This window comes from Lepidochelys olivacea, assembly GCF_965140295.1.
Source record: "Lepidochelys olivacea isolate rLepOli2 genome assembly, chromosome: 7".
In the NCBI taxonomy this organism is placed as follows: domain Eukaryota; kingdom Metazoa; phylum Chordata; order Testudines; family Cheloniidae; genus Lepidochelys; species Lepidochelys olivacea.
This window is the reverse complement of record NC_140417.1, coordinates 7344223-7368464: the sequence shown is the minus strand read 5'-3', so window position 1 is coordinate 7368464 and position 24242 is coordinate 7344223. Positions and strand designations below refer to the sequence as shown.

Below are 24242 nucleotides of genomic sequence, written 5' to 3'. Positions count from 1 at the left end.
GCACTGGTGGTGTCTAACTGGGAAAGGCCCAAGACTGGAATAGCAAGCACAAGACAGATCTGAAATGAAGCCAAAGAACTCAAGCAAACTATACCTAGCTCTAGCCAGTACTAATAGCTCCTTACACCAAAAAACAGAAAAGCAATTTAGATGCAGCAAACAAAGGCAAAAACAGGTCAGGAGACTTCACTGTATTGCTTCAATAAAATTAGCAGAAAAATAGAAGTCTAGTGAGAAAGGGCCCCAGTGAAATAATACTAATTCTGTCTGCAGCTCAGACACCATGTCTGATTGGCCTACCGTTTCTGTATGAGCCTGTAATAAAATCATGTACAAGATATTTATAGTGCATCGTTTTTTTCCTAGTGAAATTATAGGGGAGTGGCATCAAAATCTGGGAGCTGCTTCTGTCCCCCACTCCTCCACATATACACACACACACAGACTGCCTGCTTCAGCGCCTACATGCCACCCCAAAAGTGTTTGAAGATAGCTACTTTTCTCTCCTCTACCCTTAGTTGCACCCTCTGCTCTGTACCTCCCAAGAGGCATTGCCCACCATCAGACCTCCGGCTTTCATGTAACTCAGCTTTAACTATGGAGAGACTAGCATCAAACTGTTCTTCAAATCTCGTGGCTTCTCTCTCTTTTTTTTTTTTTTTTAAATATATAGATAAGTTTCCCATTAAGAATTTTTATTTAAAAATCATACACCGGGGGTGGGGGGGTGGGCGGGGGCGGGAGTTTGACAGACGTTCCCCAGTACTCAAAGATATTTGACAATGGGTCTGCAGTCCTTGTGTGGATTTAACTCCTATTCAACTAAGTGGCAGATTTACCTGAAGGATTGGGCCCTCATTCATACAATAAGGAGAGGGAATGCACCTACAGGCAGGTTCAGTATCTTAACACTGCTATATTTCCAACAGGATTCCCAAATTCTGGTGCACTTCGGGTATTGACTAGATCAACCCAGATGACCATTCAACTTATGGCATGTTTGCAAAGCTAAGTGAGTTCACCAAATTCAGAATTCAAACATAAGTAGACTCTTAATAAGTTAGTTTGATTAGCTAGAATGCCTTAGCCATGGTCCCTCACAACCTGGGGATTGTGACCTGGTCTAGTGGCCCATGAGCACATCATCACCATTCCTTTCTTTATGGTTAGACGGAATGCAGTGGAGAGGTGTCTTGAAACTTCCTGTTATATCATGTGGTCACAGTATAAAAGAGGTAAAGAACCACCTGATTAGTCCACACTTGGAGTGTCCTAGAACTGGGGAATGTATTCTATCAATTCATATCGCATGAAAACTCAGAGATTCAAAGACACGAATCCATGTATTAGTCCTGAGCTGAATCCCACTCCCTTTACTTACGCGAGTAAACCCCACAAAATTCAATGGGACCACACCCCTGCATAAAATAAAATGAAGAGGGTCTTGCTGCTTATGTTCCCTTTTTTGGTTCGGTTCAGGAGCATGATTAATGCCAAGTCAATTTCAAGATGCACAGATTAGATCCCCTGCAATAAAGGTTTGCTGTAGGTTGACATTGCAGAAATCATAGGCGTTGTGTGCCCTCTGGTGCATGAAAGCTGTAGTGATCAAGGCTACCTCCATTCAACATGAACATAACAAGGAAATAAAGGAAAAAAAGGTCTCTCTCCCCCTTCTCACTCCTGACAGTAATCGTTTACATAGGAAGAGTAATGTCCAGATTTTTTATTGCCTTTCCCTTTAACTACCTAAAAAAAAAAAAATGTCTGATCCTTAACAGAACTACAGAAACCTCAGACTACTAGGGCAGATGCTGAAATCAGATAATTGCTGATTATGGCTTATTTCAGGGCAAAACGAAGCCTGTTGGACTTCCTCTTTGGAATGATTTTCAGTCCCTCTCCAGCGAGAATTTCCCGTCTGAGTGACATTGGTTTCTATTGCCAGATTGGCCTGCTACAGCAAATAATCCTACTTTTGTACAGGATTTTTCACCCCTATGGATCTCAAAGTGCTTTTTTTTTTTTTTAAAGGTATGTGTTGTTAACACAGATATTGTACATATGTGCTTCAAATAATATATAGTCTCACACACAGAGAGACATCTGCCCCTGTCCCATGTGTCTCTGTGCCCTCACCCAGCCACTCCCCTGCCCCTGTGTAGCTCTGCCCCCCACTGTCCCCATGTGTCTCTACACCACCCTCCCCGCCATGGCCCTGTGCCTCCACACCCTTTCAGTCCCTGCCCCAGTCTGTCCTCCCTCACTAGCCCTTATAAGCCCCTGTCTGACCCCCCGTCCTCCCCCAGCACCCCACAGACCTTGTCTGCTGACCTGGCCTGACAAGCGCCGCTAAGGCATCTCTCTCTTTCCTCCCTGGCGGGGAGCTGCACCTTTGGTCTATTGCCACAGCGCCCTCTGGTAGGCAAAAGGCGGAACTGCAGCAACATTTTGGCAGAGCTTTTTTCGGCGTGAAAAATTAAAACTCTGCGGGGCTCATTAAATATGCACACACGCAGTAGCACAGAATTTCCCCAGGAGTAGAGATTGCAGCACAATACAGAAGCTTGTATTCTTCAAGATTGCTTCTTTCTACCTATGCACAACTCTTTCAGCTTCCACCCCTTCCCCCCCCCCAAAAAAAAACAAGGGAAATCCATCTCTCTGTGTCTGCACTTCTCTGTGTTATATGTTTTAACATCCCAGATTGTTAAGGCAAAGGACCTTGTCTTGGACTTGTCTTTTTAGCACACTCTCCTACAAGAGAGATTAACTGGAACATAGTGAGCCTTGTCACATGCAATTTTATTTGAGGGGGAGGGACTCGCATTAAGTTTCCCCACCAGACATTATGATGGCTGAGAGCGTATTCTCTGAGTGGCTGCCAAACTTGTGGGATCAAGAGCAACCAGTGCCAAGAACACACCTCTTAGGTTATCAGAAGTCACAGCATGAGCAAACTAGAGCACAGCATAGCAGGTGCATCCTGCTCCTTTTCTGGATCCTAGCACATGGCTGGAACTCATTTCTGTGTTCATGATTACTGCAGAAAGTGCTGTCTGCAAAATGCCTTATTAAAAGTCTCCGTTCCCCCTATCTGAAGCATGAAATCAAATAGGCTTCCCGCCAGACCCCACCCACATGAACATTCTTTTGAAAAGGATTTGCATTATTAAATCTTGTGTGCCCTAAATATGACACACAGTTTTCAACATATCTTGCCTACCCACAGAGTCCAGATGCAACACTTTAGATTTTAAATACAGTATAATTTTGCACGTACAAAGCCCCTTGCATCCAGAGATATTACAGGGTCACACATTACAGACATGAGGCAGTGCAGAAAAGTGCCCCATGTCCAACATTAAACAGCAAATTGGTGGCAGAATCATGAATCCAGGACTTCATTTTTCCTGCTCTACCAATGGACCATGTTATATATGCTTATACACATGTGTCTAGCACCTAACTATAAAGAGATAGGCAAGAGGACCTGGCACAGTTAGGGTGATGAGCCATGTATCTGTACGTGTGAGATACAGGACATTTTCACTTTCTGCCTTGGTTCATCCAAACCAAAGTCTGTTGACCTTCCAGGCATGTCACATGGCCTGTTTATTCACACTGATCAATTACAAAAAAACAGGGTTATTTTGTGGATTTTGGATGTTATTTCAATTACTTTTTAGACATCTATTTTTGTTTTTAAATGTTCTTCTACTGTGCCTAAAGAAAGTGTAATAACTACACTGCATATAATGCAAAAATAAATGATCAATAGCTCCATTTACCAATATTCCAGCTTGCAATCTAGAAAGTGAGTTTCCAAAATATATTCAAGCACAAGGCCACTGAACCCTGAACTATGGAGACCGGCCTTCCTATTTCACCCCGGAGAATTGCCTCAAGTACTTAAGGACTCTTTAAAATGAAATTCTCTTGCTAACATAGGGAGATAGAAACACACAAGTGTTCTACCCAAGAGCTAATGCACTCCAGAGATGCGCTTTTCAAAATAGCATGGTGTTAAACTGAAAGGGAGGAAGTGATTAAGGAGTACAGTGGGGCAGTATAGACACCTTCCAACAAGACTTATTTTTCCACCTAGCCCAAATGGATATTTCATTAAGCACACCACAAAACTTGTGCACTTTTCCCAAAATGTTGGACTGGGTTTTTAACTGGTCTTCCAGTTCCCAATCCTCTCTCAGTTAGTGTTTTGGTGCTAGTTGAAAATAGTCTTCAGTTCAAGAAACTCTGGTTGCCTGACAAGAGTCTAAAGCATCAATCATGCAAAGTGAACCATTCTAGACAGATCCTGAGCAGTTCTCTTTATAGCCTAAAAAGGCAAATTTCTGCTTAAATCCAGCATGTTAAGAGCTTCATGAGGGGAAAACAAAAAAAAAAACAAACAACAAACAGGTGGTTTCCCAGAAAACAAAGCGAAGACAGCTACTGTGTGCATTTTGTTAGAGAACATTATGTTTGGTTTTTCAAACAAGTGTTGTGTTAAGAAACTGGATTATTTGCCTGATTCTGCTAAGGTGTGTGTATACTGTGTGTATTAAATACACAAAAAGCTATACAAAGATGAAAGACCAAGGTCAACATTTTAATTGCACAAGTCAGAGAAGACTCCAGCAGCAACCTTGTTCTACCTTGTAGCAATGTGGCAATAAACCTAAAAAACTCAGAGCCAAGGAGACCAGGATATTTATATCAAGATATCATAACAAAAGGAACACACACACACAGCTACACCCATCACATAGCACACTAGGATTCACTTGCAAACAAGGCTATTTTCTAACTACAGCCACTAACCCTCAGAAACTCTAGCCCACTGCCTAAGAGCTCCCCCACTTTCTAAATGCCTCCCTTGAGTTTCACCCTTTTATACAAGCCTTTCCCAGAATGCTCTGGGAGCTGGGACTTTAAATTTGGGAGGGAGTAACAGGTGCAGCTGTTAGGGGGTCATTTGGCTTCTAACTGCTGCAGGTTGCACCTCACTTGCTGCCAGGTAATAAGATATTTCCAGGCTTTTTGTTGTTGCTTTTCTTAGCTTTCTCCTCTCAAAACATGGCAAGTTCTCACAGCCCCCTTGTGTATATGTATTGCCATATACTACAAAGTATTTATGATAGCCAACAGCTCCAGCAAAATTGTGTTTCTGGGGGGGGGGGCGGGCTCCCATCTGAGATGTCAACAAGATTTCCTCATAACTGATTCACTCCCTTAGAAGGGATACAGCTGAAATGTCCTCTCCCCTTCCAGTAACTAGCTGGCTACTGCCTTTACTCATTTGCACACTTGGGTACTTTAAGCACCATCTGAGGTAACACTCTGATCCATCTTCCTGAAGGTAAAGACCCTCCTAAAGATTTGAATCCACTCATCAGCCCATGACTGGATCCAAACCCCCAGTGTTTTTACTTTGACACGAAGGCCCTGATCCCGCAATTAGCTCTGCTCAGGCACCATGGCTTTGACTTCAATAGGTCACATACACCTGCCAGAGCCCATTGCAGGATGGGAGCCCAAGTTTCCGCAGACAAGGCTAAGTACAAAGCGCATGTTTATTCACGACCATTCAAATGCCAGGCTTGATCTTCTAAAGCAAAGCTTCCATCAGGTTATCGGTAAGCAAAAAACCCCACCCAGAGCGGAAAAACACCTTTCTATTTCTTCTTCAGTTCACTCCTGGGCTGGGACAAGCATAAAAAAATTTCAATCCAGCTGTAATATGTTTAGAAGTGACAAATTATTGGGCTTTTTTAAATTAGCACTTTGCATTTTCCAAACACGAGCAGTAATTTACAACAAAAGTGACATTTCAACCTTAACTATGGCATTGCTAGTGTGAAGCTACCATATAGGTGCACAGAGAAGCATAGAGTGAGATCATTCATTATACAGTGAGCTATGGTAAACAGCGAGATTTGACAAGGTGCTTCATTTTCAATTGTGTCATAGTCTCATTGATAGCAACATTCATTTAAGACATCGGTTAGAAGGCTGCATCATTAATGTAAATGGAAAAATTCCAAGGATAACTCAGGGTTTGCTCTCTTTTTCCCATGAACTTAACATTATGGAATTTTAACAGATGTTCTACTTGGTCATAGTTAATAAAATGAATTATGCAGGAATTAAAACTCTGGCTCAGTTTGCTTATGTAGAGTCTCAGCAGAAGTAGTAAATTAAGAAATTTTGGAGACCTTATAATGGATATTTTCTCCTGCCTTGCTGTAAGATTGCTAGTTTTTGTGAACACATTTTTCGGTGTTGAGGAAAGTGGATAATTCACACCCCCTCTCACTAGCGTGGTCTGCTTTCTACAAAATGGTGTACTACCACCCTAGAAAGTGTCTTTCTCACTTGGAAATGACATCATGAGAATTCCACTTCTCACAGTCTTCTGCGTCCTGCCACTTATCCAGACAGGAAAGTCTCATTGAGCGATCATGTAGCCCAGCCCTCCTTGTGCTCTAGCCCAGCAGCTCTCTTCCGGGAGCATGAGCATGCGTCTTTCAGGCTGGTGTTAGTATGGCTAGTGCATGTGTGGAGGAACAGACCCACAACTGCAATGCACCTAATCTCCTTTGGGTTCTGGGGTCAGCTCGAAGGCAGATAGAAGCAAAATGGAGGAAGATGTAGGTACCAATAGGAAATGGGGTTTGAGAGGGAAGAGACACTAAAAGGGGAATGAGAACTTTTTGGAAACCAAAGGGAAAGGGAGAGACGCATGTACTAGCCACCTGCCCCGAGTTAGGAGTGAGTTTTAAGTAGTGGCTCAGTTCTCCACTCTGCTCCTCCATTGAAGCTAATCAGTTTGTTTAGCCCTATAAAAAAAAATCCAACACTGAAGCCCACATACTGAAACTCCCTTTCTTCTGTAACTAAAATGGCTTTGTGCAAGCGAAGTCTGAAGCGTGCAAAGGGATTCCATACACATCAGATTCAGCTAGAATTAAAAGTTACTGTGTGCATACAATACAGGGAACACATGGCGGTATCTAATGAATTAACACAGGCTTTTATAGAAGACCTTCTACTGAAGGAAGGAAGAAATGCATTCTAAAAGTATGTAGGGGGAAGGGAGGGGAACGCCCAGAAAAAGTTTCAGCTTTACAATATTTCCTGCTAAGAGTTCAATAATCTGAGTAAAAGCAGCATATCAAATGGACACTTCACTGCAAAGAGCGATATTTAGTGTCACAAAATGTGATAGTCTTAACATTGTGTTAAATGGATAGGGGTTTTTGTTTTTTTGTTTTTAAACAGATCACCTATTATTTGTTTCATTTTGAAAAGAAACCACATTTCATTTGGCAATAATTTTTCTCATTCTATTGGACAGATACTCCAAAAAAGCAATATTTCAACTGAAATCAGTTCTGAAGGATCATTTATGAATATACATAGTAGAAAGGACCCCAATTAAATTTCCAACAAAGTCCTGCTATTTTGGGTAAACAAAGTTATCTCGGAAGGGTCACACGCTGGGCTAGGAGAAGGGCCTGGAAATTAATTACCGTCTTGACATATGTCAAAACAAATTTTAAAGAGACTTGCATCCAGTTGTAACCATGTGTTTTATCTGTTAGTATGCAAAATCTGTATTCTACGGCATCTAAATTTATTCATTTATTCAGAACCCCTCAGAGAAATCAAAACAGCTTGTTGCCCTCTTTTGCCTGCCTCCAGATGAAATCGGAGGGAATAATGTGTTTAGTGAGCCAGAAAATAAGTACAGGATGAAGCTATGGTGGGGGTTATGTTTCAGAAAAACAAGTGTCATCTTCACACAAATAACTAATTTTTGAAATATTTGGAGCGGCTAAAATAAACTCTGGCATTAACATTTGTTGCTACTTAAAGCAATGCTACATTTGGGATTTTCTTACTTTATGTGGTAAGGTTTACAGAATACATATATCTTTATCCCTGAATACAGTTTTGGGCATGAAGGAAAGTTCTTTAAAGCAACGAATGTCGCTGAAAGCAGGCTTTCAAATGCTAATTAGTTAGCATTACTATCAATGGTCATATAAATAATGAACATACCTTTTCTAATGGTAAAAATCTATTCTGAGTTTTTTAAAAGGCTAAGATCCAATCCTGATTGCTTAGCTAAGTGACATTTAAGAACAAAATACATGTGCTACACCTAATTAAACACAGTAGGTGAAGCACAATTCTGAAAAACATTTGTACTATTATCTTCAGAGGAAATCAATCCTGTATCCTTCTCCAAAGTGTTCACAATGCAATTTCTACTTTTGCAAATGACAAGCCTGAACGAGAAGTTTAAACCCATATCACCACATGTTACAGTCTAAGCAAAGGTTTTTTGTTTAAAGGTACTACTCAATAGTTTTTAGAGTGCAAGGAAGTTCTAAGATTAGAATCGCAATATAACTGTTGGGAACCCTCCCAATACTACTATGTAGACGGAATCCATATTCATCTTGCACTCTCCAAATGAGAGCTATAGGCAAGTCACAGACTGAGCATATTCAAAGACAAAAAAAATCACTACAACATAAATGCTTCGATCATACAATCAGATTCCCGGGGACAGATCTCTGCTCCCATACTGAGTCCCACTGACTTCAGCAGGGCTTCACAAAGAATCCAATTACAGAATCAGGGCCAAAACCACAACTAATACCTAAAGAGAGTGACAACACTGAAATTGCATGATGGCTCTGATCTTGTTCTCAATTAATTCAGCGGGAACAGACTTGGCACACAAAATTCAACAGAAGAATTTTTAATTCCTTTTAAAAGAAGTCTCCCTCTTTGTCAAAGTGTAGAAATAACACGTTAAAGAAAGTGCAAATCCTGAGATTCACCAATATTTTTAACCTTTAAAAAAAAAATTTCAGCTTAGCTGGCTAAAGTGTACTTTCAGTATTTATCTTCCCTATGACAGCGTTCCTTGGATTTAGGGTCAAAGAAAGTTGCATTACATTTATACGTCTCGCTGTGAAAGGCTGTATGTATTTCTTACACAGGAACAGGGACCGAGAGCCAGATAGTGCCACCCTGTGTATGAACACTTACTGGATGCACGTCACAAAACTTACACAATTTTACTAATACTTTATTTTGTACTTCTTCATAATTGATACATTTCCATTTGATTACATCCATGCAGCATCAAACCTAAGAGGATTGAGGCACAGATTAGTTGCCACCTATATATCGTAGATGCTTATTCGTGTTTTATCTAAGCTCCCATTACACACCCATAACTACGGGGGGGAGGGATAGCTCAGTGGTTTGAGCATTGGCCTGCTAAACCCAGGGTTGTGAGTTCAATCCTTGACGGGGCCATTTAGGGATCTGGGGCAAAAATTGGGGATTGGTCCTGTTTTGAGCAGGGGGTTGGACTAGATGACCTCCTGAGGTCATTTCCAGCCCTGATATTCTATGAACTAGTAAACTTACCTAGAATGAAATATTTGTATTGAAAGTTTGCAGAGCCATCTGTTTGACACAGTTGTACCACGATTTCTTTTTCCCAACAAGATATGACGCAGTGCAACAGAACCATTTCAAAACAGAAAACAAGTGTTTTTACCTCTCTTAATACTGTGCTTTTATAACCTCGATAAAGTCCTTGAATACCCTGTAAAGTAACAAATGAAAGCTTCAGCTATAGAGACTTACATTAGCAGATACTACAATTTACTGATGATTAATTACATGGCAGGTATTACACCCTTACTGAGAGCAAGATCTGAACTTCTAATGAATTGATCATATTGATTATAGCACTGTACACTGTCTTCCAAGGTTTACCACACCAGTGGGTTTTATCTTCCTTTCAAAGCATATTTAACCAGTGCTAAGGATAATCAGACATCCATTCACCTCAAGTAGAAAACAGACCCTATAAGGTGAATCAGAAGAGCAGGAAGGCATAGAAATACATTATTTCATACTCTGACTACCTAATATTTGCCATGCGCAGCTGCAGAGCTAGAAGCCTCCACTCTTCCAAATGCATATGTAAGCAGAGTAGTAGGATGTTTAAATTAAATGGCCCACATGAAATTGGCATCTAGGATGACAAGCTGGCCATATGTCTGGTTTCTTAATTGCTCTGGTTCAGAGTCACTGTCAGGAAAGACTTTAAAATGTCGTATCTGTAATCAGAGGATAGAATTTATGCACTGCTTGTATATCAGGGCTCAGTTCTCCTTTCAGTGTTTCTATGACAGTATCTCCAAGACCAGTAGATCTTGTGGTTCAGGGATGGGATGGAAAAAGGAGAGAGGAGGATGAGCAGATGTTATATTCCCATAACTGGAGGTGTCTGAAAGCAGCAGACTTGTAACCTCCGCCTAAAAAATGTACTAGCCCAGCTATAAAATCTGCTCATCCAGGCTCACCAGGAGGATGACAAAGATGGAAAAAATTAGAGCTAATTTTTTTTTTAATATCTGCTGGTTTTGGGTGCCTAACCTGACCCCTGAAAGGGGCTTGATTTTAAGAAGTGTACAGAGCTCATCCTCAGAAAATCAGTCATCCCCCACCACCCCACCCCCACTTACAGGTGTCTCAAGTTCAGCACCCAGAAGTTGGCAAATATTTTTTCAAAATGTAGGTCAAAAGTATTTAACACTCATGCAAAAGAAAAAATTACCTTGGGTGCCTATTCCACAAATTAAATATTCCAAACTAATGTAAAAGGACTTTGCCTGAAAGTATCTACTCAGCCTTTCCTCAACAGCCCCTCCCCCGTTTGTTTGTTGTTGGTTTTTTTTAAGGTGGAAGGGAGAGGAAGGGTCTGGAAATGGATTTTCCGTCATGAGGAAAGTTAACAAGTAGACTTTTGCAAGGCTGCTCTATAGTTCCTCCATCTTGGATCTCAGATGGTAAAGTTTAGGACTCCATCTGCCCTGCTTGCACAATGTCTGAAGCAGTTTTAACAACAACTGTGGATCTAAGCATATCAATCCTGCTAGCCCAGTTTCAACTATAGAAAGGAAGGAAGGTCCTGTGGTTAGGGCACTAGCCTAGGACTTGGGAGACCTGGTTCAAGTCCCTGCTCTGCTAAAGACTGTGTGATTAGGGCAAGTCACTTAGCCTCTGTGTCTCAGTTTCCCTAACCATAAAATGGGGATAATAGTACTGCCCCACTCACTGTTGTGAGGATAAATGTATTAAAGATTGTGAGGCATTCAGATACTATGGTGATGGAGGCCAAATAAATATCCAAGATTGATAGATAGTATGGGAGGTAGAAAAAGATGCGACAGGGAAAGCATGTACCTGTAAGGGGGGGGGGGGAGAGATTAGAGCCTCCACACAACACTTTAGGGCTTCACTACGTAGCACAGCAATGCACACTACAGAGGTGCAATTTCTAAAGCGCACTAACGTGTTGGTCCATGTAGACCCTGCTGGGTCTAGTGGACCAATTAATGCAAAACACGTTAGTCACATCCTCATAGAGTGCATTACCCCACTAATGCATTGACCTACATTTACGGAGCAAAGCAGAACAGAGCCAGAATCACAGTATTGACAAGCATGTGAGGAAGATGAGTGCAACCTTTCACAGAAAGGGTTTTAATATAGTCCTTGGCCGGTCAGCCTCTCCAGGGCCCTGATTTCTGGGAAAAGGAGACTCCAGAAATATCAAGGAAAGCTTTTTATAGTTTGGAGTCTAAGCTGCCACTCAAACACTACCTTTGAAATTTAAAATCACTCTCTTCCCCAGCATTTATGCAGACACGTGCCCTATATTTCTTCTATCAACTGAGTTTGCTGGCTCAGAATTTCTTAGCCAGATACCTGGTCACTAGCAGATATTGAAGCACAATGCTCTGATGACTGGATCCTATTGGCTTAAAAGGACACAGAGGAAACTTGGCCCGTGCTCCTGGGTAGTATCCAGGAAACGCTGGAGACACATCCTTATGGGGATTAAAGGGCGTTAGTGGAAACTTGTTTATATTTGGAAATGCAGGATGTAGAGCTTAGGGGCTTTGCTCCAACCACCAACCTGCTTCACTCAATCCTGGAATAGAGGTACAAAGAGAATCAACTCTGCAGGAAGGGATTCGGTTCTTGTGACAGGCCTCAGGCTTGATACAACCTTTCGGGTTAAGGGACGACTTGCCATGGAGAGCGAGTCAACATCAGGGACACATGTGAAATGCTTTCCCTGACAATGGGTGCTCAAGTAATCTCCCCGGGGGATGTCATTTCCGCCTATCACACACAAGGGAAAGTAAAGGACCCAACACAGTCCCAGGCATGTGTCTCAGCACTGTAGAAAGGATGCAGTACCATAAATGTTATGCTACTGACATTTTCTTTCTGCAAATCCCATGAGAACTTTAAATGCTTTAATTCATTAACCTTAGCTGTAGCACAGGCAGCTCTGCTACTAATGAGGCCATGGAACCAGCAGACTGATTTGAAAGAGTTGAATTACTGCATAAGGCATTACAGAAACTAGAGGATTTTAACCCATGTTTCCAGGTGCAGATGCCCCAAATATGAAGAGAAGCAACATAACTCGCTAACATTCTATTCCAATGTAACATGCCAATAACTCTTAGCCAAAGGATAGTTTTGGAGAGTTGCTAGGAACATACAGCACTGGACTTGGAGAACAGTTGGAAGCGGCTATAATTCACAAGTCTTGATCAGACCTTACCTCTTGATATAAGGTGTTGGAAAGAACTTGAAAGGTACTGGATGAAGGAGAAACTTGAGCCCTCTGCTTTACAACTTCAGAAGGAACCCGTATTAGACAGGCAACCTGTAAAAGAAGCCTATAATTAGACTACACACACTTGAGTCCACTTCCCTTATAAAGTTAATTTGTTTTCTTTTCCTTCCACACAGTGAAACCTGCAAAACTGAGGAACGGTTTGTATATTTCGGAGTCAACTTTCAAAACTCTTGGTGAGACACACATGTACTCACTGTCAGACAGTGCCGTGTGCTTGCTGAAATCAGAATGTACAATGCTACACTAATGAAAAATGGAAATGTCCTCCACAAATGTTTCAGTTTGAAAGTGACTCTCAAAGCAGAAGCGGATTTGGGGTAAGGGATCATTAAAGAAAAGGGGAAAGCTTGAAGTTATTTCCAAGTCATAAGAATCCTTCTCAATATTAGCACTGTAAATTGGACATGTGGGAAGACTTTTCTCCAGACCAATTTGCACCTGCTTGTTTTCCAAATAAGCAAGACAGACACATTATGTGCTCTAGTGACCAAGACTGAGGAACACTTCACCGAGCACTGGATGGAAATAAAAATGTTTATTGTAAAGAGTCCCTTCAAATGCACGGTGAAGCTCAGCCACTGCAAGGAGAAGCCAGTACTGGCACCCATGTTTCCTGGCCTCTCCAGCCAACAGATCTGCCATCCAAGAAGCGGAGTCTCAAGGCTGGGTGCCATAAAGGGTTTTCTGCAATAAGTAGCTCTCCCCAGCTGCCATGGTAGACTTATTTACAAAGTTGGTAACCTGTTATTGCGACACACAATAATCTGAGGTCAGTTACGGTTGCATGTGGGTGTGGTTTTTGAGGCCTGGGGCCCCAGGCACTGTGGGCAAGTTTGTATGGCTGAAGCAAAGGGGCGGTCGGTGGCTGTTCAGGTGAGGAGTAGGTGTGTGAGGGCATTTAGATGTTATTCTGAGGACGGTAAAGAGTTAAATAAGCTCAGTTTGAATGGTAGCGTTGCCTCAAGTGGCAAATTCCTTGATTTTATTTTTTTTTTTTAAATTCGAGATTGCATAAATAGGAAATTACGTAACTTTAACAAGCGGGTGTGGCATTTTCATTCTGTATTTGTGGCCTGCCTGTAGTGGAAGACCACACAAAAAGAAGGACAGGTAAAAGTGCTCCAGGAAGAATGACCCTAAGGTGCACCTCTCCCAAGGCAGGATGCAAGTAGCTCATATAAACATACCAAATCCCCACCCTGCTCAGCACCGTACGTATCCTCATACGCTCCTCTCTTCCTGCTTTTTTCCTTTGGAAACAAACAGGACTCTGCTCCTAAGCTTCCCCCTGAATTCAGCTAGGATCCTCCTTGCAAGGCTCCTGTGTTCTTGCCCCTTAAGTCAGTTTGCTGAGACACTCCAAGGTTGTTGGTTTTTCGTTTGTTTTTTTTTTGTTTTTTTTACATACTCCTAAAGTTGTGGCTACCAGGACTCAATTGATCTGGCTGTGTGGGTAAATCGCCCAGAGTTCCACATCTCAGTGCAGGTGCTTCCCTGTCACAATGGGAGTTCCTCATACTGTGCAGTGGAAGAACCTGATCCCTGAATCTTTTGGCTTTTCTATGTTAAAATCTCTGTTTTAATAACATAATGGCAGTGATTTATGTGCATAGAATAGTAACTTACCACAACACTGGAAACCCTGAGAATAACAGGGTATTTTTAAAGATTAAAGACTAGATTCTGCCCTATGCTGAGGCCCTTTTACATCACACTGGCAGTGTAAAGGAGGCAGAAACGGTCCCTATAAAATCTTCCAGGCAGAGAGAGGTTCACTGTCTGGTGCAGAACTGATATAATGGCTTGGTGCCAGTTCTCTTCCCAGACTCTGGCAGACAAGGAGGGAGAGAGCAGAAAGAAACATGGACAGTGTACTTGCACTCCTGCTGTGTGATGTACTGGCCTATAAAAGTCTTCTGGCCTTCAAACTAAGCTCTCCATCAGACTCAAGCTCCCCATGGACCAGAACACATCAACTCAAAGCAGCATCACACCCTGCCAGAACACCAGATGCAAAACCAGCATCTCCATTGCTACAATGATCAACACCCGCACAACACACCTTTCAGGATCCCTGGGTCTTACACATGCCTATCACAACATGTGGTGTACCTCATCCAATGCACTAAATACCCCAATAACAACTTCGTGGGTGAAACCAGACGTCACTATGTTCTCAAATGAACTCACACAGAAAAACAGTAAGACAAAAACCGCCATATCCTGTGGGTGAACACTTTCCACAAAACAATCACTCTATATCTGACCTCTCAGTCCTCATCCTCAAAGGAAACCTGCACAACACCTTCCAAAGATGAGCCTGGGAGCTTAAATTCATAACTTTGCTAGACACTAAAAATCATGGAATGAACAGAGACACTGGATTTATGGCATATTACAACAAACAAGAACCCACTAATCCCCAGCCCCAGCTTTCTCCTATCCATGACTGGAGGGGTGTTAAGAGGCCACTTCACCTTGAATGGTCCCTTGAAATGTGTTAACTATTTATGCTCAACAATCTGTTTCACCTTAGCTGTGACACTCTGGCTTAGGGATGTAAATATCGGTTTACAAAATTAACCGGTTAAAATTATATAATTTAACTGGTTAACCATTAACCGAAATCACTCCGGATGGCCTGCCGTGGCGGGAGCTTGGGATGGGGTCCCTCTGGCTGGCTGGCCAGTGCAGCTGGTGCAGCCCAGCCTGGGCTGGGGTCCCTCTGGCTGGCGTGGGGCCGTTGGGCTCAACGTTTAAAGTCAGTTAACGGTAAGCCTAATGTTTACCGGTTAACCTTTCACATCCCTACTCTGGGTACGTCTACCCTGCAGTGTAAACCCAGGCTCAGGGCAGGTCTACATGTAAAACGCTGCACTGATGCAGCTGCACCGCTGGAGAGCTTTAATGAAGACGCTCTAAGCCAATGGGAGAGAGCTTCCCCCGTCATCTCAGGCTACGTCTACCCTGGCGCTTTCATCGCTAAAACTTGTCACTCGGGGTGTGGAACAACCACCCTCCCCCCCAACAACAACAGAAGTTTTAGCGACGAAAAGTACTGGTGTGGACAGCGATTCACTGGCGGGAGCCGTGCTCCCATCGACGAAGCTACCGCCCCTCATTGGGGGTGGTTTGATTTTGTCACTCTCTTCCAGCGATGAAGAGCAGCCACACAGCATGCCTGATGACGGCGCGGCTGCAGGGGCACATCCACGCCATTGTAAGGTGCACTGTGTAGACATAGCCTTAGTTAATCCACCTCCGCGAGAGGCCGTAGCTACGTCGGTGGGAGAAGCTCTCTCACTGAGAGCACGCTGTTTACACCAGCACTTATAACTATGTCACAGAGGGGTGTTGATTATTCACACCTCTGAGCGACATAGTTATACCAAAGTAATTCTGTAGTGTAGACCAGAGCTCAGACTCAGGCTTGAGTCCAAACCCCTCTTCTGTCTACATGCAAATATGTCAGACTCAAGCTCAGACGTAGAGTCCTAGGCCTCTGCAGAGGTGGAGGCTCCCAAGACCTGAAGAAGAGCTCTGTGTAAGCTCGAAAGATCGTCTCTCTCTCCAACAGAAGTTGGCCCAACAAAAGATATTACCCCACGCACTTTGTCTCTCCAATATCCTGGGACCAATACAGCTACAACAACACTGCATATAAATCTTATCAGTCAACATAACAAAGTAGCATGGGGCTACTGTAGCTTGTGCTGGGGGCTGGTGCTAGAATATGAAAAGTACAAAGGTGTCTTAGACCCACCTTAGCCTGGTACAGGAAAGGAACAATAGAGAATTTGGCCCCAAAATGAAGTTAACATTAAATGTGTTTTAAAATGTTTTGCATTCAAAGGCAAGTGCACATAATAAAAAAGTAACCTGGATGAAATCTGTTCCTCCAAAAATGAACTCAGACTCAGAGTTTGCAAATAAATTAAATTAAGCAACTAACTTGTATACATTTAATATGCCTCATGAAAACATTAAATTTAGTAGCTTGTTGTCAGGGTGTACAAATTGAATAAGCATAACTGGCAGCTTGTAAGACTACTTTTTTTTTTTAAACACAGTGTAAAGTTTAACGTCTGTGGCTATGAAATAAATTCTCTTGTAACTTGCAAGTACAACAGGATGGGCTAGCAATAGTCAAGAGTCATTCCAAAGAGGTACCACTCCATGTGTGCTTCAATTCCAGGGGTCAAAAACAACAAATGACCCCAATATGTCAAGAAAATAAGAATTGTCAACTTTTTTTTGTAGTTCAGCATAAATATTTATAGAACTTCATGCTTCATAACACTCCATGTCCTTACATTAGCTTTTTATTCCTTAAAGTATGGCGGCAGGAAGAAAACTTTGTTTTTCATCTGAAAGCCTTTTTAATCTACCCATCCAAGGGGGTACAAAGAGCCCAGCGTGGCTTCCTGACTTCTGTGGCGTTGCAATTTTGGCATGAGAGGGGTGGCTACAAAGTAATGTATCTATTTTCTCCAGATATTTGCAGTGCCTTCCATTTTGTTTCATATTAACTTTGATGTTTTTCCGATTTGAATTTGAGCTACAAGGGAATATTTCACTGCACAAGAACAAAAACAAATGATTGCATTGTACTGGTATGAAAGAAAGTAACAGCTAATGTCATCCCAGGGTCTATTGTCAGACTGGTTCCATAGGGCACTCTTTGCTCACAAAGTTTTTGTGCAAAGACTGTTGCAACTAGACAGAACACTGACATTTTCACTGTACATCTGAACTTACGACTCGTTACCTTATTGTTTTTGCATGTGGATCTTACTATCATCTACAACTAAGCATTCTTCTGATGTGATCCGAGCCCTCACCTTCAAAGGGACAGCATGCAGAATTAATGTCACACCTGCCTATTGGGGCACAGGATGAAAATGTAACAACCTCAACTTCAGGGGGGGGAGTTACACGACTTTTCAATTGATTTACCATACTCAGACTTAAAGCACTTCAGTAGCTTACAGGTAACGCAGCATGAATTAAGATAATGCAATCAATACACGTCCTATCATTTGCTTTCTTAGCACAGTGTGTACCAGTGATGCTTTTCATCCAAAGACACTGGCCTTCAGCTTTAAATGACTATTGACTCAGAAGAGCCTAGTGTAAAATTTTAAGCTACATGAGTACATCTGTCCCTCACAAATGCCCCTGAGTTTCAGATTATGCAGGGTTAAATCTACAGTTCTAGGTCACGATCTCCTAATGAGGTCCACAAGGACAGACTCCCTGCATTTGCCCAGAACTCACTGTTGTATTGGGGTCTTCGGGAAAGTTAATGAAACAGTGTTGCTAAAACAGGAGTAGGAGCAGTCACATGCATTCGTTGGCATTGGTTCTGGCATATAAGCAAGTACAGAATGTTGGCTTCCTACATGGTGACATCCCATTGACTATCCTGATCACAACATATTCCCACAAAGCAGCACTTGGCCTCGGTTTACTTTTATATTCTCAACTTCATATCTATACGCACACTAGCCATGACACAGGACCTGTTAAAAAGAGAGAAATTAAAAATGCACGCTTGTCTTCAGCAACGGCTAGCTTCACAGCACCTGTCTGGATTCTGCACATAGACACTCTGCAAACTCAGTAACAGAAGTTAATGTTGCACAGACACACACCACTGGAGAACAGTGCAGTCCAGTGTGTTCATGGAGAACAGTGCAGTCCAGAACACACTTACTGTGCACTCAGTACACCAAGAACTTAGAATCCAGTTCATCCCTGGTGCAATCCCACTGACTGCAGTGAAGCTAAAAGAGGAATGAATTTGGCCCTCTGTTTCTGTCAGAAGGTTATATCCCTTCATCGTCTCTGGATACATAGAGACTAGCTCCAGATAACCTCAACCTTCATTAAGGCACCACACAATTGTTCTGACTGGTCTCTGTATATGGGGCAAAACTGATTTCTGTTAGGGAGCTCTTGGCCCATGGAAGTCAGTGAAAAAGCAGACAGTGTAGGATCCTGATTATTGCTTAGAGAGAAAATGGCTTTTGCCATATATATATATTATTTCCCAAAAGATCATTATGAACTCTGGCAATATACAGTGCTGTGCAACCTCTTAGGACTTCAGTCTGAAGTTTACAGGCTCCCCCTCAGTGCGCCCATACATGCTAATCATGAAATCTGAACAAAGAGTGAAGTTCTTTAGATATAAGCTCAAATAATAAAAATTGGTCTTAATGGCATCATTATGCTTCTAGCTTTATTTTACAGAGCAGGCTGGCTAATGTGACACTATTAGCACCTGTTGTCTTATTACCCTTTTAGTGTTATAACTATGGCTGGAAAGAGTCATGAATTTCAAAACATTTGGTCTTAAATCATTACCAGATGAAGCTTGTGAAATGTGTAATGAGTCATAAATCTAAGTGCACTTCTAATTTTCTAGTTGTGTTTGCTTGTTAGGGGCAATTGCCACTAAAAATGTGTGTATTTTATCATTAGCACTTACCCTCATCTTGCTAAGAGGGTATATTTTTCAAATTAACAGAAGGAAACATGCAGATTTTCCATCTCTGCAAAAAAAAAAAAAAAGTCTTAACTACTAGACTTCACCTGTGTATCAAGATTGCCATCTTCTGGTCAGAACTGGATTTGAATATGCTTTAGCTCAATTATTATTGCTAGTGCCTGAAGTCCAAACTCCGGAAGCCCAAATATATATCTAATTTTCTAGTTAAATCAGTCCAAACTCCTGCACAGACACTTAATTTTGGTGTATGTGGCTTATTTCAATGTAATTGAACCCTGTTCCTAATCAACTGCAGCAAAGTCCAAATAAGTCTGGTTTAAGCTGAAATAGGAGCGTCTACATCACACTTTAAAAAACATACTCACTTAAACCACCGCAACCTCCTCATGTGGGCAAGCCCTTGTTGCAAGTAAACACTGGGATTTTCAGCATCACTCGGTGTTGACCTGTTGACAGGAGTATTATCACTGACTTCAACAGGAGCAAAGTTAGGCCAGTGCTGAGCGCTTTTGAAAATTCCACCTTATGTTGCATATAAAAGTTTGTAGAGAAGATTAGTTCTTGGAAAACTTTTATCTCACTTAGGAGGAGGCAAATAACTAAAAGATGCTTAGCACAAGCTGATTAATAACAGAGGAAGAAGACAGGCCTTCTCATAACTGTACATGAGTTTTTCATGAGGAACACCTGTGATCATGCCATAGATAGGGAACAGTGAAAGCACAAAGAAGAGATTATCCAGAGGACCTTAAAGATATGTGCAGATCACCACTGATATTAGAGAAATCAGCAAAGGTCAGAGCTCAGTGTGATAATTGCTAAAGAAAGGACCAATCCAGAGAGGTAAAAGCATTTCCACCATTATTGAGTGGTATACAGTACTTCCTTTCAGTCCCACCAGCTACTTCATATTCCCACTCACTCTTTGGCCATCTTATTCAACTGAATTGACTAATAGGGGAATGGAGACACTGTAATGATTCACAATTCCTCCATTTCCCATCCTAAAGGGATTGAGAATGTCGGCTTAGGGGTAAATGACATCTCTCTCTATCATTCTGAGAAGCAAGGTCATTATGAATTGGCACAGAAGGGTACAGCACTGTCCAATAAGAGTTATAATGCAATCACTAAATTCAGCGCTACCGAACATATTATCAAAGCTTGTAAAATCTCCTTACTTGAAGTTTTGCATTTTTACATATATCAGCAAGACAAACCAGAAATCCCTTTGCGATTGGGCTGAAAAACTGCTTCTTACTTTACATTAAATATCAGGGAGATGACCAATATATCCACTTCTTTAATTGCGTCCAATAACTGGGAAATGCCCGTTTTCTTGTGGGGATCTGACTTATTTTGACTGGGAGAATCTATGCCTATTTTCCACACCACTTCACCTCGAGCCATCCTCATTGGACTGCATCCCGTATTTCAAAGAAACCCAGTGGAGCTTGACACTCCATTACTCATGCGTCATACTGTATTCAAGATTTAAGTAGTTGTCCAGGAGAGATTTCACTGCAGGTAGAAAGTACAACGCATGTTGGAGAATAATAACCACATTACCCAGAAACTGGCAAGACAGTGTTCTTCAGAGGCACAAGTCAGTCCTCACTGCAATTTTTAATATACTCTGCTCCTTACTCGGAATTGACTGTAAGGTGCCAATCCAGATCTCAAAAAGAAATCCAAACTCTTCTGAGTCTTTACACACACCTGAAGCTAAACCTTCTATTTCTTTATTTTATTATTTTTCTAAACAAAATATAACAATCAAATCCCACCTGGATTACCAGTTTGTGCTCCGTTCTAATGCTTTATATTTCAGGCTAACCAATTCATACGAACTCTTTTGCAGTATTTGGGAAAGAGAAAACTGGTTGTCAGGATTGTGGACTTATTTGTAGTTAACCACACTACTGCTCCTGCACTAGACCCATGTACTAATGCATTGTTCAGAGGCATTTGAAACTCAACAGACCAGGTATTACGAGTTGATATTGAAGGCTTATGTAGAACATTTAAATTGGGTTGAGGCAGGACATGTTTTCCTCAGCAACGGGAACACACATGTGGTACAGTGCTATTCTCGGCTTTGTGACTTGGGAGAGCAGCTCCAGAGGGCCATTTTGGTCTGTAGCCTGCCACGGTCCTTGCACGTTAGATGATCTATCTTAGGCGTTTATCTGGCCTCCATTACTGTAGTAGCTGAGCACCTTGCCATCTTTAACGTATTTATCCTCACAACCCCCCTGTGAGAAAGGGCTGTTATCCCCATTGTATAGATGAGGAGCTGAAGCCCAGAGACCTAGGGGCTAGATCAGAGATGGGCAAACTACGGCCCATGGGACTGTCCTGCCTGGCCGCTGAGCTCCCAGCGGGCAGCGCGGGCGGCATGGCTGGCTCCAGCAGGGTTGTGAGCTCCTGCTGCTCTGAGCAGCATGGTAAGGGGGTGGGGAGCAGGGAGGTTGGATAAGGTGCAGGGAGTCCCGGGGGCAGTCAGGGGACGGGGAGCAGGGGGGGTTGGATAGGTGTGGGAGTCCCAGGGGGGCTGTCATGGGGCAGGGGTGTGGATAGGGGTCAGGGCACTCAGAGGACAGGGAGCAGGGGGGGTTGGATGGAGGTGTGGTCTCAGGGGGCGGGGGTGTGGATAGGGTTGGGGGGGCATTCAAGAGACAGACAACAGGGGGTGTTGGATAGGGGGTGAGGTCTGGGGGTGGGGCGGTTAGGGACAGAGGAGTCCCAGGAGGGGGAGTCAGGGGACAAGGAGCGGGGGTTGGATGGGTCGGGGGTTCTGAGGGGGGCAGTCAGGGCAGGAAGTGGAAGGGGGCAGATGGGGGCGGGGGCCAGGCTGTTTGGGGAGGCACAGCCTTCCCTTCCTGGCCCTCCATACACTTTCGCAACCCCCATTTGGCCCTCAGACCAAAAAGTTTGCCCACCCCTGGCTAGATCCACAAAGGGGTCTAGACACCCACCTGACACTTTAGCAGAATGGATAAAGATCAATGATTTAAAAATATATCGGATTTTTTTATTTAAATTGGATTTTTTTTATACTTTTTGAGGGTGAAAAAAAACTATTTATCTAAAGATAGTTTTAATTAAGATACATTATAGCTCAAAGATATCTCATCATGGAATAGGGATTATAAATTCTAATTCTATTGTATGAGACAATATATTCATGTAATGTTGAAGAAAAATTTTGTAAATGAGTTCCAATAGTTCATGGACTTGGGACCCAATGTTACGGGGTTCCAGGGGCTTCTGTATAGATTATTTAGGTTAATCTTTCTATCTACCTAATGGGACTCAGTGCTCAGTCTGGAAGATACCATCAGAGATGCTAAGTTTTGCAGTTCTCAAACTGTGGATTTGTGTCTCCAGAGATAACACGCTTGTTAACAGCAAAAATGTTTTTAAATAAATCAGTCAATAATATATAGAGATGAGAAATAACAGATCTCAACCCTATTGTCCCTCTGGAAATTTGTGTACACAGAGTCAATCCCTTACCTCTCTCTAGAAGTGCAAAGTTTAAAAATGTTCAATGAATAGAAGATTGTTGGGGACGGAATAGATCCGCACAAGGAGAAGAAGTCTGGAGATAAATGTGAGAAGGGAGGGACAGGCAGTAGAAACAAAAGTGAAACTGTTTGAGCAGCATATTCCAGAAGTCTTGAGGTCTTCCTGAGTGTAGCCTTCATTGATTTGAGATCTACCATACCATTCTCTCACTAGAAGGGAAAACCTATAATGGCAGCAGGCCGTAAAAGAGACCCAATTTGGGAATAAGAACCATTCAAGAAATATATGTTTGCTGATGATGTTTTAAAAAAAGTCACACCAGAGAACTGGTGGAAGTCACTTAAGTACTTGGATTCCATATGATTATCAGAATCTCCTGAGTGATAATCTCACTTTTAACAGCAGTAGCTTCTTCTGCCAGTGTAGAAAGAATATTTTCTTCCTTTGGACTAATTCATTCGAAACTGAGAAATCATTTGGGGCCTGAAAAAGCAGGAAAGCTTGTTTTTCTTTTCCAGATTATGAACAAACAGGAAAATGAAGGTGAAGACAAATGAGTTAGCTGCAGAAGCCAATATTTTAAGTTTCTCATGTTGACCAGGCTGACTGACATAGCTGATTTAATTTTTTTTTTTAATATTTCATTTAACTATTTTAGTTCAAAACAATTTTAACAAAAACAAACCTGATTTTAAAAAACTTGAATCTTTAACTAAATTCAAAAATGCATATGCTTTTGTTAATATATTATATGTTTGCCATTGAAGAAAAAAATCCAGAATATGTAACATTGTTGTTTTAGTCAAATAAAACAATTTAAAAGTCTGTCTGGTGATGTTCTACTCCTAATACAGCATGGCAAGAAAATCCTCCAAATATTAATGATTAACCTGTTGAATTGGAGATATTTATGAAGTCATTGGGAGGTGAACTATCTGTTTCAATTACCTTCGGTAAATGAAATAACCAAACAATCATTCATTTTCTGATATAGCTGTAAATCTAATCTGAAAAGTTTTCAAAATAAATCACTTTAAAAATGAATAGTGTGTACCTTCTAAAAATGAAACCTACATCTATCTCTGAGTTGTGAAGAATATGTATTAAGGTTATAACAATCAGCAAGGATGCACTTTTATGTAGAAATCCATGATTAAATCGAGTCTTCCTGACTAGTGATTTAAATCATGACGTATTTAAATCAAATCAACCCTGAGGTTTAGGCACCTAAATCCAAAGTTTAGATCCTCAAAACCCCTACTCAGCTGCCAAGTAACCCTGTAGGCACCTAAATTTCCACCGTGCCTAATTTCTGCTGGTAAAGTCCCCTACTTTTCTATCACTGTGCATGCACACAGGCACTAAAGTCCTGCAACTCTAGCGCTTCTCCTAGCTCACCCTTAGGACCCCATGGGCTATGGATTCCCCGGAAGGCAG

General features: G+C 41.9%; 1 protein-coding gene across 5 annotated transcripts in view; it reads right to left on the bottom strand.

The window, feature by feature from the left end:
• The window catches only part of SLC25A26 (solute carrier family 25 member 26), a 146237-nt gene that overhangs the window by 90019 nt on the left and 31976 nt on the right, over window positions 1–24242 (bottom strand). For 3 of the 5 annotated variants that reach the window (XM_084633463.1, XM_084633466.1, XM_084633465.1), the window contains exons 4-5: window positions 12683–12787; window positions 9590–9637 (exon numbers count right to left, since the gene is read on the bottom strand). The exons of 1 other annotated variant lie outside the window; for it this stretch is intronic. In XM_084633463.1, the coding sequence (XP_084489589.1) occupies window positions 9590–9637; window positions 12683–12787 (153 nt within the window). The remainder of the gene's footprint in view (window positions 1–9589; window positions 9638–12682; window positions 12788–24242) is intronic. One more of the 5 variants, XM_084633464.1, reaches the window with a different exon arrangement.